A 14,258-nucleotide genomic window follows, 5' to 3' on the forward strand; every position below is an offset into this window, starting at 1 on the left:
ACATTTCTATTGTGTTTTCTTTTTTTAAATGTTCATTTGTTTACTTAGAGAGAACGTGAGAGCGGGGAGAGGGGCAGAGAGAGAGGGAGAGAGAAAATCCCAAGCAGGCTCTGCATTGTCATCACAGAGCCCCTAACATGGTGCGCTGTCTCAAGAACCATGAGATCATAACCTGAGCCAAAATCAAGTGTTGGATGGACATTAACTGAATGAGCCACCCAGGCACCCCTCTGTTGTGTTTTCTAAACAGAATGTCATCAGATGATTTTTCACAGAATTACCCATATGAATGTTCATATCTGGGATGGCTACCTATAACCACAATTAGTTTTTATAATGAATAAGACATAATAAACTAATAAACATTTTGTCTATTTCTTTAATAGAAAGACTTTCAGTGTAATAGCTTAAAGAGGGTAGAATATAACTGTAGTTGTTCTGAACAGAATTAGATACTTTATTTCTATCATCTGTTGGAACAAAAAATGAGTACCTGTCAGATATTTCGAATGACAGTAATTTGAAAATAGTCAAAGTTATGTACACAATCATGCTGTGGGCAGAACTATAGCAAGCTCTCGTTGACAGCTATATGGTTTGAAGATTAGATGCTCTACAGTAATTCCTGTAATTTTCTGTAAGTAGTATAACAAACTTGGCATTTATTTATCTTCTAGATGAAATGAATGATCATCAAAGTACCCTCTCCTACATCCTGATTAACCCGTCTCCAGATACCAGGCTAGAGCTGAATGATGTTGTGTAAGTTGATCTCATATCTCACATAAGGCATTTATTTTTAGAAAACCAGTTAATTTATTTATTTTTATATTTTTGTTTTCACCATTATAGTCCCTTATTTCTTGTGTCATAAATGCTTAGAAACTCCAAGCCTAATTTTTGTGTTCAATAAACAAATGTATTTCATGTATTTCTATGTATTCTATGTATTATGTATTTTCTATACTATAAAAAAACATTGTAGAATGTAGAGGCATAAAATAAGGAAAGAGCAGAAGAATTCTGTATTCTGTGAGCTCCTATATATTTGGAGAAATAAGAGAAAATATGTGGAATAGTAAGAGAACAGCTTAGAGGGAAACTTGATATACCCCACACTATCTCCTCAATGTCTTAGAGTTTCCAAAAGCTCTGAGTAATATAAGTCAAAAGACTTATTAAGAAAAGGTCTATGGTAGTAACTTGATTAATCAAAAACTCTGTATTATGCGTGTACAATTGCATTAGTGTTTCCTTAAAAGTGCAATAGAGATTAGATGTTTTTCCTGACTTCAAAGTGCTTACATTCTAATTAACAAAACTGCAATTTAAACATAAAAAATTTAATAGCAATATATACTATGGCTTTGTTACTAATGAATTAAGCATCCACTGAGTGTGACAGTGTTTTTCTCATTTCAAAGAGGAAAACTTACGGTGAATTACAGTGATTACAGAGGATATAAGGACTTGAACTAGACTTTGAAAGGTAGATAAGATTTGTGTAGTTGGAAAGCACAGGACATTCCAGAACAGGGAAATGGATAGAGAAAATGCACTACATGGGGATTGCATAATATGCTTCATTTGGCAACCCTACAGAGTCCAGTTTGACCAGAGTAAAAAAGCTTTGTATTATTAGCATCTCTGTTGTTAAACCTAATATTGGAAACATACATTAAACCTGACTCTGGAAGGACTTTAGTTGAAAAATACAGAGTTTAAACTCAGTTTAAACCTTATAGGCAAGGAACAGTGCTTAATATATGAACAAGGAAATAGCAAGATTTTAGAAAGGCATTTTGACAGTTCATGGTGTCAGCCTAGGGGAGAAATTCCTAATGTGCATCTGCCCTTGAGGTCCAAGGTCCTGAGGCTGAGCTGGATCAAGAGCTGCTGAGCTAAGTAAGGTAGCTAACTCCAGGTTTCATTACTGACTTAATACAAATACCAAAGATCCAAAAGTCTCAGCGGGTGTTAGGTCCACAGGATGTGTTTGTATCTATAATCAGGAAAATCATTAATATAGTCAGAGACTAAGAGGACTGAGAACATTCTGTGATGCAGAGCATGAAATGGATCCTTGCAAGTGGTTTAGAACTAAAGCTAGTAATGTGCCAAGATTTAGAAGCCTACCTTTATATGTTTTGTGAGAGATTTCTGCTGAGATGGAAAGGGTACTTTTCTTTTTTTTTTTTTTTTTTAAGAGCATTGCAAGCAGCAGTAGAATTTATTGGCAGGATGGCTTAAGGTTGAAATAGACATGAAAATAAGGAAACCAGTTAAATTGTTGTTAGGCAGGTGTGAAGGAGATAAGAATCTCTGGAAGCATTAGGATAATGGATTGTAAAGGCAGGTTTCTACGTAGATACATTTATGGAGGCAAAGGCTAAGACTTGTTCATTGATACGGGACTTGGAAAAGGAGTATAACATGGCAATTCTATTTGATTGCAAAATAAATAAATGAATGCTCGTTCACTGAAGCAAGTCAGAAAAGGGAAGCAATTTTCTAGGAAGGAAAAGGGGGCATTGTTGGCTGTGGAGAAAAAGGAAATGATTAGTTTTCTATTATGAATAAAGCTGATACGAACATCCAAAAAACAAGAGAGATAGATGACAAGCTAGAGTTTAGATACATCATTCAGTGTGCTACATGGAAATGTCTAGAAAGCATAAAGAAATAGAGTACTGGAGCTTTGAAAGGAAGCTAGTTCTATGTAGAAAATATTTATTTTTCATCTTCCAGATGAGAAAAGCTAAAAAGATAATGATTTTAGGGTAGATACATAAGTGTGTTTCAAAAACTTCTTAGGAAAATACATCAGCAGGAGTAACTTTGATCCCAAATCAGTGTGAAAACAGCTTATAATGCACCTCATATACAACTAATTAGTATAATGCTTTATTTTGTCATTTGATGATACTTGTTAGAATATAGGAGCTTTGGGCAATGAGATGAATGATAATTTCACCTGTTAGAGTTCTTAAAACAGCTGTCAAAAATTATGTCCAGTGGTGATACTGAATTTATGGAGGACTTTAAGTGGCATGAAAATATCTTACTTATGATGCATCTGCTTTTAACTGCATATTCTGGAGACTTTACCTGGTATATTACTATAATAAAACAAAACTGCTCTGTTTTTCTTGTGTCCATATTTATATATGTCTTTCTTCCTTTAAGCCCATATTTTTATTAATTGTCAATTTTTATTGTTTTATTAATTTTTATTAATTTTTCATCTGCTAATTGTAGTCCCAATCTTTTTATGCCTCTTTTTCAAATTAGTTGTAATTATGTTGATGATATAGTGTTTTTAAGAAGTTATGCTTACCTTATTCATATTTCATAATAAATTATAGGTTTTTGAACTTAATATAATTATTTCCCACGACTATTTTTGCATGAATGGGGAGATTTTGTTCATCTTTTGAGTCTATAAACATGTCCTTTCATTGAACATACATTTATAATTTAAAATAATTCTCCCCAAATTAAAACTTAGAAATAAAATATGTATGTTACAATATGTATTTTACAGGTAAAATAAACATGACATTTTCTGCCTTATTGATACTATTATTTTTTATTTATTTAAGCTAAAACATCAGTTTGACTGCTATAGGGAAGACACCTTTTTTTTCAATGATCTGTATTTGTGGCCCTTAAAATAATTGTTTTACTATAACTGGAGCAATGATAAATGCCATGAAAAAATGCCTACTGTGACAAGTATTAAATAAAAACATGTTTAAGAAATGTATTTTATTAGATTCATAGGTTTAGTAGTGATAATAATAAGGGAAAGCAACTTTTGCAGCTATTTCAATGAATTCAGGGGATAATGAATTATACTTTTTGTTTCTCTAAAAAAATGCTTTCAAACGTTTAATTTAAATAAAGGGGCAACATTCATTTGGCTCAAAGAACAATAAGTAACTAAGTGATTGGTATTAAGCAGCTTAATGTTCTTGAAATAAATGAAAATGAAACTACAAAATATCAAGATTTGTGCAGCAAAAGCAGTTCTAAGAGGAAAGTTTATAGCAGTAAATGCATGTATTAAGAACTTACAGGGGTGCCTGGGTGGCTCAGTCGGTTAAGCATTCGACTTCAGCTCAGGTCATGATCTCTTGGTTTGTGAGTTCAAGCCCCGCGTCGGGCTCTGTGCTGACAGCTCAGAGCCTGGAGCCTGTTTCGGATTCTGTGTCTCCCTCTCTCCCTGACCCTCCCCCATTCATGCTCTGTCTCTCTGTCTCAAAAATAAATAAACATTTAAAAAAAAAAAGAACTTACAAAGATCTTAATTAAGAATTAGAAAGATCTCAAATAAACAACCTAACTCTACACCTCAAGGAACTAGAAAAAGAAGAAGAAATTATGCCTAGATGTAACAGATGGAGAGAAATTAAGTCAGATAGAAAAATAAATGAAATGGAGACTAGAAAAATAATAGAAAGTATTAATGAAACTAAAAGCTGGTTTTTTAAAGATAAAATTGACACACTTTTAAGTAGACCAACTAAGAAAGAGAAGACAAATAAAATTATAAATGAAAGAGGACACTACAACCAATACTACAGAAATACCGAGAGACCACTATGAACAATTATATGCCCCCAAATTACATAACCTGAATAGTTATGTATAAAATAGATACATTTCTAGAAACATACAACCTACCAAGACTGAATGACTGAATGAAGAAGAAATAGAAAATCTGAACAGACCAATAATGACTTAAGAGACTGAGTCAATAAAAAAAATTGTAATACAGAAAACTCCACAGGCAGATGGCTTTAATGGTGAATTCCACAGAATACTTAATGAAGAATTAATACTAATCCTCCTCAAACTCTTCCAAATATCAAGGGAGAGGGAACACTTCCAAACTTATTCTGTGAAGCTGTGTTACCTGGATACCAAAACCAGATAAGGGTTTGAAAGGAAAACTATAAATGAATATCCCTGATGAATATAGATGTAAACCAAATTCAAGAACATATTGGAAAGATTATGCACCATGACCTAGCGGGATTTATCCTCAGGATGCCAAGATGGTTCAATATATGCAAATCAAAATGTAATTCATCATATTAATAAAATGAAAGATAAATATCACATGATCATCTCAATAGATGCAGAAAAGGAACTTGACAAAATATAACACCCTTTCATGATAATAACCCTTAACAGATTGGGTATATAAGGAATGTATCTCAATATAATAAAGCCATATACAATAAACTCATTGTTAACATATAAATAAGAAAAACTGAAAAAGTTTTCTCTGATATCAGGTTGCCAAGGTTGCCCACTCTTAATATTTCTATTCAATATAGTATTGGAAGTCTTACCTAGAGTATTTAGGTAAGAAAAAGAAATAAAAGACGTCCAAATCAGGAGGAAGAAATAAAATTGTCACCATTTGCTGAAGATATGATCTTATATAAAGAAAATTCCAAAGAATCGATCAAAAACCTGTTGGAATTAATGATTTAAGTAATGTGAGACATTATAAAATCAACTTACAGAAATCAGTGGCATTTCTTTAATGATGCAGCATCAAAAAAAGAAATACAACTATCCTATTCACAGTAGCATCAAAAACAATAAAATACTTAGGAATAAATTTACAAAAGGAGTGAAAGATCTGTACATAAAAACTACAAAACTTTGTCCCTGGTGTGATTCATCTTACGTGGCTGTTCTGTGGAACAATAGTCATTTCTCTCTGCCCATCTTCTCTCTCACCTAAGTGCATGTCACCACCACATTGAAGATTCGATGGACATGGACGTGAGCCCTCTGGGGCCCCAGAACTTTTTGGTTCTGAACTAAAGGCTGATAAAGATTATCACTCTAAGGTGGATAATGATGAAAACGAACACTAGTTATCTTTAAGATCGGTCAGTTTAGGGACTTGTGCAAAGGATGAATTGCACATTGTTGAAACAGAGGCATTGCATTACGAAGGCAGTCCAATTAAAATCACACTGGCAACTTTGAAAATGTGTGAAGAGCCAATGGTTTCCCTTGGGGACTTTGAAATAACACTACCTGTGGTCTTACAGTTGAAATGTGGTTCAGGGCCTGTGCATATTAGTGGACAGCACTCAATAACTGTGGAGGAAGATGCAGAGTCAGAAGATGAAGAGGAAGAGGATGTGAAGGTCCTTAGTATATCTGGAAAGCGTTCTGCCCCTTGGAAGTGGTAGCAAGGTTCCACGGAAAAAAAATGAAACCTGCTGCCGATAAAGATGATGACGAGGATGATGATGATTTTGATGATGACAAATCTGAAGAAAAGTCTCCAGTAAAGAAATCTATAGGAGATACTGCAGCCAAAAGTGCACAAAAATCAAACCAGAATGGAAAAGACTCAAAACCATCAACACCAAGATCAAAAGGTCAAGAATCTTTCAAAAAACAGGAAAAGACTCCCAAAACACCAAAAGAACCTAGTTCTGTAGAAGACATTAAAGCAAAAATGCAAGCAAATATAGAAAAAGGTGGTTCTCTTCCCAAAGTGGAAGCCAAGTTCATCAATTATGTGAAGAATTGCTTCCCGATGACTGGCCAAGAGGCTATTCAAGAAATCTAGCAGTGGAGGAAGACTCTTTATGAAAGTAGTTTAAACAGTGTGTTAAAACTTTCCATCTTATTTCACTTCTGTACCAGTTGATATCTGACTGTCCTTTTTATAATGCAGAGTGAGAATGTCTGATGAACACTGTCCAGGTTCCGTTGCCAAGAATGTGTTGTCCAAAGTGCCCGTTTAGTTTTTAAAGATGGCACTCTACCCTTTGCTTGGTTTTTATGTATGGAATGTTATGATAGGACATAGTAGTAGTAGTGGTCAGACAAATGGAAATGATAGGGAGAGAAAAATTATATGTGAAATAAACTCAGTGTTTTAATAAAGTAAAAAACTACAAAAATTTGGGGCACCTGGGTGGCTCAGTCAGTTAAGTGTCCATCTCTTGATTTTGGTTCAGGTCATGGTCTCACAGTTCATGGGTCGGAGCCCCACGTTGGGCTCCATGCTGACAGTGTGGAGCCTGCTTGGGATTCTCTCTCTCTCTCTCTCTCTCTCTCTCTCTCTCTCTCTCTCTTCTCTCTCTCTCTCTCTCCCTCTCTCCCTCTCTCTCTCTCCCCCTCTCTTTCTGCCCCTCTCCCCCTCAAAATAATTAAATAAACTTAAAAAAAAAACTACAGAACTTTGCTGAAAGAACTCAAAGAAGATACAAAGATATGTAAAGACCTCTTGTGTTCATGGATTGAAAAGATAAATGTTGGTAAAATGGTCACACTACCCAAAGCCATATACAGACCCTACAAAATCTCTATCAAAATATCAAAGGTATTCTTCACAGAATTAGAAGAAACAATCCCAGAATTCATGTGGAACCACAAAGGATCCTGAATAGCCAAAACAATCCTGAGAAAAAAAGAACAAAGTCAGAAGTATCACACTTCCTGATTTCAAACTATACTACAAAGCCATAGTAATATAAATGGTATGGTACTGGCACAGAAATAAACCTATAGGTCAATGGAACATAATAGAGAGCCCAAAATTAAATCCCTGTATTTATGGTCAACTAATATTTGACAGAGAAGCTAGGAATACAATGGAGGAAGGAAAGTCTCTTCAAAAAAATGATGTGGGAGACACTGGAGAAGCACATGTAGAGCAATGAAATTAGACTTCTGTCTCACCACTAAACAAACAAACAAAACACTCAAAATGGATTAAAGACTTAAATATAAGACCTGATATCATAAGACTTCTAGAAGAAAACAGGGAAGAAACTCATTGATATTGGTCTTGGCAATGATATTTTGGTCATAATGCCAAAAGCACAAACAATGAAAGTAAAAATCAACAATTGGGCTACATCAAACTCAAAAGCTTCTGCACAACAAAAGAAACATCAACAAAATGAAACAGCCTACAGAATGGGAGAAAATTTTTGCAAATCGTAACTCAGATAAGGGGTTAATATCCAATATATATAAAGAGCGAAAACTTATTTTAAGAACCCCAATCAGACTAAAAAATGAGTCCAAACTAAATATTTTGCAAAGAGGACACAAAAATGGCCAATGCCATGGAAAGACGTTCAACATCACTAATCATCAGGGAAATGCAAATAAAACCACAATGAGATATCACCTCACACCTGTTGGAATGGCTATCATCAAGAAGACAAGAGACAACCTGTGCTGGTGAGGATATTGTAAAAAGGGAACCCTTATATACACTGTTGTTAAGAATTTAAACTAGTCCAACCACTATGGAAAACAATATGAAAATTCCTCAAAAATTAAAAATAGATTTACCATATGATCCAGCAATTCCACTTTGGGATATGTTATCTAAAGGAAATGAAAACTGGATTTTGATGAGACATATGCACACCCATGTATATTGCAGCATCATTCACAACAGCCAAGATATAGAAACAACCCAAATGCCCATCAATGGGTGAATGGATAAGAAAGATGTAGGTATTATTTAGCTATGAGGAAGGAGGATATCCTGTCATTTGCAACACGTAGATGGACCTTGAGCACATTATAAAAGCGAGATGTGAGAGAAGGACAAGTACTACATGATATCACTTATATGGGGAATCTAGAAACAAGTCAAACCCATACCAAAACAGGTTGTTACTAGGAGATGGGGAAGTAGAGGGATGAGATTGATGGTGTTTAAGGATCCAAACTTATAACAAGAAATAAATAAGCCATAAAGATCTAATGTAGAGTATAATGAATACGGTTAATAATGATGCACTATAATGATGTAATGTGATGAATATGGCATCAATGGCAATCGTATTTAAATATATAAATGTATCAAAACAACGTTTTACATCTTTAATTTACAATTTGTAATGTGTTCAATTTAACAAATTAAAAAAAAAAGAGTTTAATGTGCACTATTAGTTGTCTTCATCAATCTACAATGCTAGTGATATTTAAAATAATTATAAAGCAGTGTGCATGGAGAACAATATCCAGTTAATAGATTCAAGGACATTAATTTCAACTTTTATTTGATTGGAGAAAATAGACTATTGTGTTTTAAATTGCCTTTTCTCATATTCATTAAGGAACATGTTTTCTGAATATTTTTCTTCAGTTTTTAAGAGGAAACGTACAATCCTCTATTAGACTAATCTCTTCAAATTAGGTTTTCTGTTCATTTTTTGTAACTCCCAAATTATTATAAAACTATGAATTACTAGTTTCATTTGCATCTGAAACAAGACTTTCTTTGAGTGCTGCATTGCCCGGATTTACTTTCCTTCTCTCCCTGAAAACTCTCAGTGGCTTCCCACTGCCTTTGGGACAGAGTTTGAAACTACTTTATCCTGAAACTTAAAGTCCTCTGCTAGCTGTTTTTTACACTTCTTCCTGAATTTACCTTCCACTATTTCCTGGTTTAACCATCCTCCTGAAATCAAGCTCACTTTCAGACGAGATCAGGAGCAAACCTAGAGACAAAGTTCAACTCAACCTTCTGAATAGTGTTCCTTAATTCTCTCTGTCGCTTCTTTTTTCTCTTTCTGTGATGTTTGGAATTTATTTTTCTTGTGTTTATCTGCTTTATAAATTAAACTCAATGAATCTTCTGCAGGACAGGTGTTGGAGTTTGCGACCTTTTGTATTTCCAGTTCCTAATGCAGTATTCCAGAAGTGCTCAAGAAATGGAAGTTCGTTATTTGAGATTTGAAGTAAAACATCTCTCTTAAAACAAATTATAACATTATTTAAATGCATGAGTTTGGCAGATGAACACTTTCCTATTTACTAGTTGAATAAATTAAGAATTATTTTTTATTTTGTATAAGTGCTCACCATAGCATAACCTGAATTTTAGATTAATTTCCAGATAATCAAAAGGTTATCTCTGCACAATATTCTTCAGAGCATGTATTAAATCATGACTTTTTTTTAGAATCCTGAAGTATTTAAATAAAGGACTAAAGAAATTATTTAGATCAAATTTATTTATGAATTATAAAAGTAAGACTAAGAGCAGTTAAGTAGTAGAAGAATCATGGCTAAGATTTAGGTCTGCTTCTTAGAAAAATAGCCAAAGAAAGGGATGATAAATCAATAAAATACTAAAATAAAACATAAAATTTTGATAAGATGAAGATGGTGAAATGGATTATAACTAAAAAATAATAATTCTTGATTCATCAGTATTTATCATCATAATCTTAGGTATAGAAATAATACAAGTCCTGCAGAATATTTTAGGTCAATTAAAAGTGAGTCCTGCTACCAGTGCTGTATCTAGACACGGTTTAGATCACCTAAAAACTGAATACATTTGAAGCAGGAGTCTAAACTGTAAGTGTGAATTAGTTTTGCCTTTATTTACTATTACAGTTATTTGCTTTGTTTTCTTTTATTAGATACTTAATCCGACCAGATCCGCTGGCATACCTTCCAAACAGTGAGCCCAGTCGAAAAAACAGCATCTGCAATACCACAGGTCAAGACTCTCGGGAGGAAACTCAACTTTGATAAAAAGAAAATAAGAGACTTTTTTTTTTTCCTACAAGAATCTTGCTTAAACCAACTCTAAATCTTAGGGGAAAATAAGTGCTGCTGGCATGAAATAAACTCGATCAGAATATATTCCATTCTCTCATATTAAAAGAAATCTATTCTCTTAGAAGTATAGATTATTTTAAAATTTAAAGTATTGCTTCTTGGTACTCCTCCTATTAATATTTGAAAGACATCAATGTAATGATTTTGAAAACCTAAATTAAAAGACAAAATTTAAATTGGTTATTTGTTTGACAATAATCCAAAGTGTATGAAGCCAATTTTTTAAAATATTAAGTTTTTATGAAAGTAAGCGAAAAACCCAAGTATATTTGGTGCATCACAATGGACATAGAAGATTGTTGCTCTTCTTAAAAGTTAAATAGTCATATCCTTTAAACTTGCTGTTTTATAAAATTGAGCTCATCATCAATGTCTAGCCTTCTCTACACAGAGATTAACCAACAAACTTGTGTGGCTGACTTTTGTGTAAGACTCACAATTTGCTTTAGCGTATAAATCTTTAAGTCATTTTAACCTTTTTTTGTTGCCTTTCAGATGATATCATATTCATTTTAGTATTTGAGATGTTCATAGCATGTTCTATTACACTGAAGAAACCAAAAAATGTCAAGTACCTGAACTTTTTGCTAACTTTATGTCCGACACACGTTGTTTGCCAAGAAAAGTGTATTAAAAAGCAAATATTTATTGTTCTCCTAAAAGAATAGCTAACAGAGAAAATACTTAAAGCCCATATGTTAATTTAAATTTAAGCCAAGCGTTGAAACATTAACTGAAACATGCAGTAATGGTTTTCATTAGGCTCTGGAGTTTTAACATTTTCATAATCTATATAGTATATCTTATTTAGAAAACTCCTTTAAAATTCAAAGAGGCAAAATGATGCTGTTTATGGAATACAAGGACATTTCAAACATTAAAAGTCCTCCTTTATGCCTTTAGTATCGAAATCTCATACACAAAACAGTGGTATCTTAAAAAATTTGATTTAATTTTGAAAAATCATCTATAGGAACTATGTTTTCACACGGTGAGGAAAAACACAGAACGACAAGTAGTTTTCGCCACTGAAGTTTAGTATAAATTATGAAGAACTTGACAATTATCAATTAAATGTAAATCGCTCCTTGATGCCATCAATGCTGCTATCTTACTGCTTTATTTCCCTTCAGAAACAGACTGAAAAGCACAAGAGCAGTGTTTGCCCAGTAGTTGGAATGTGTTACAGCATTCCCATGAGACAGAGATGGGTACATTTCAAAAGGTATTTTTCTTCTAATTTTGTATTTTAAAAATTTCTGGCCTTGACATTGACTTTTAATTCCACAGAAAAGAAGATGTGTAAGACTAGAAAGAGACATTTTCTTCTTTTCATAAAGAAACAGATAAATTGGAAAGACAGTTGAAGAACTTAAAAAAAAAACATAGAGAAAGCCTAAATTTCCCGAATAATTCTACGAAAATGAAAATGTAAAACCTAACATGAAAAAAGGATAGATTATAGCCATTGTATAATTTGGCTTGGAGAAGAAGAAATGCCTGTTTGTTATTGGTTTTTAGTATTTTCTATTACTCTCATTTTAGCATAAAAAAAACACCAAGAATTTCTCCTAAAACAGAGAGAGCCTATCTTTAATTTTCTTTAATCAGATAAGAAAATAGAGAATTTATAACAAGCTTCTTAAAATTGGAATTGTATCTTAAAACGAAGATTGTATGCATATGCGTGCGTGTATGTTGTAGACACATGTGAAATATACTTGACAAATTTACACATGCACCTATAAATTATTCAGGCTAAAGGCAGAATTGGATTAATGTCTGTAATGGAGAATGACAATGAATTTAAGTAACTTATTTTATATTTGCACATAAAAAATCAAAAATCATATACTTCGTTAAGTTGCCATTTCATTACTCCATTACAGTTATTTTTAGGAATAAATGTAAGATTTTATGAATATTCTATTTCCCCACAAGATCTCAAGTTCAGTATTTTTGCATTATGACCATTGTCAAGACTAGGACTTTACGCTAGGACATGACTATATTTCCTATAAAACTAAAAGTTTTGTTTCATAAATTTTACAATGGTTATTTTTGATTATGCACATTAGTCCAAATTTAATAGTTGACACAATTCATAGCAGCTTGCTATAATAATGATAGTTTATTAGTCTTTCTGTTATTTAAATAATAGAAGATGCTTATAAAAGCCTTTTAACAAACTGTTGCCTTTTTAAAATACTTAACTTGCACACAAAAGAAAACATAAAGTCAGTAATAGTCCTTGTAATCCTATGGGAATCGGTTCTGTTTATTGTCTATGTACCATTTTGCTACCAGTTACATTGAATTGCTTAAAATAAATAATAAAAATTATTTCTGATGGTGAAAACCCCTTGGTGCTTTTTGCCAAAACTTTAATTGTTTAACCAATTATGTTTTGAAACCACAAAACTCCTTTGCCACTTTTATATTTCAAAACCAACATAAACATGCAGGTCTTCTCATTGGAAAAGATAGCCATAAAAAACTGGTTGAATTGCTTCTTAATGTAATAGTTTCTGAATAACTAATGTAGCAGGAAAAGAGGAGGGAGGAAGGAAGGGTCAGGGATGGGAGGTGGAGAAGAAGTGAACAAAGGGAAGGAAGGAGAAGTAGACAATAAAAGGAAGGGGGAAAAGAACGAATGTAGGTGCCACAAGAGAATTTTTTTTTTGTGCAAATCAGAGCCAATACACTCATTTAAAGGTCAGAAAAGCACTGGTTAATGAAAAGAAAAATAATTTTAAATGCAAAGATAGACTTTTTGGTTCCAGGAAAATGGAGCCTATTTTTCCTGCTAAGTATAGCTTAAAAAAAACAAAAAACAAAAAAAAACAAAAACACAAACAGAAAAACCCCTCTAGATGTTATTTATGAAACAAGCATCAGAAGACTGCGAAGTGAAAAGAAGGAAGACAGACCAGGGAGCTGAGTCTTGCATTACAGCACAGGGTTGAGGGGAGTGCGTTCTCTGGGTTTGTTTGTGGTCTCCTATGTAACTTACTCTGGATATTGGGAAATACCAATGAACATGGACATAAAAGTCCCAAGAAAAACGTGTTCTCTCCTTCCAAGGGATTGACTCTTGCAGCAGGTGGTGCACAGCACAGAGTCCTGATGATCCTGCAGTGTGTGTGTGGTTTCTCCAGTCAACGTACCCAGGGGCCAGGAGCTGCCCTCAGCACCAGTTCAGAGGGTCCAGTGCCTCCAGTGAGACCCTTCCCCATGAACGACTCCCCCAGATTTCCAGCAGGTTCTGTCAGTGCAAGTACCACAATGACTTTTCTGCAGTTCCGTGAGCCACTGCTAGGCCATCTCAAGATCTTGATTTCAGTCCCAGGGTCTTTTCTTGGGGCACTGTATCTCAGGCCTGACAATGATGCATGCTTCTTATATATCTGCTGTTGCTATATTATTTTCATGTTCTCTTTACTTATTACTAACTCCAAAGCTCTGCTATGGCTAATGATTCTCTACATTAAACTTTCTCTGTCCAGATCACCATGTGGTTTCTCTGTCCAGATTGAATCTTGGCTGAGACATGATGCACAAATCAGCAGTTCTTCAATCTGATTAAATCTGACATAATATTGATATCAAATTTCAAG

At 33.7% G+C, this 14,258-nt stretch overlaps 1 protein-coding gene and 1 pseudogene across 13 annotated transcripts in view; both read left to right on the forward strand.

Annotated features, from left to right (window-relative positions):
- Nucleotides 1-13,000, forward strand: part of KCNT2 (potassium sodium-activated channel subfamily T member 2) — a 363,444-nt gene extending 350,444 nt beyond the window's left edge. For 11 of the 13 annotated variants that reach the window (XM_019822157.3, XM_019822162.3, XM_019822163.3 and 8 more), the window contains 2 exons: nt 678-762; nt 10,440-13,000. In XM_019822157.3, coding sequence (XP_019677716.1) covers nt 678-762; nt 10,440-10,551 — 197 coding nt within the window. In that variant the 3' untranslated portion in view covers nt 10,552-13,000. The remainder of the gene's footprint in view (nt 1-677; nt 763-10,439) is intronic. The other 2 variants (XR_002151372.3, XR_006592112.1) reach the window with 2 other exon arrangements.
- LOC102899937 lies at nt 3,008-6,901 on the forward strand (annotated as a pseudogene).
- Nucleotides 13,001-14,258: the final 1,258 nt, after the last annotated feature.

Source organism: Felis catus, chromosome F1 (genome assembly GCF_018350175.1).
Source record: "Felis catus isolate Fca126 chromosome F1, F.catus_Fca126_mat1.0, whole genome shotgun sequence".
NCBI lineage: Eukaryota > Metazoa > Chordata > Mammalia > Carnivora > Felidae > Felis > Felis catus.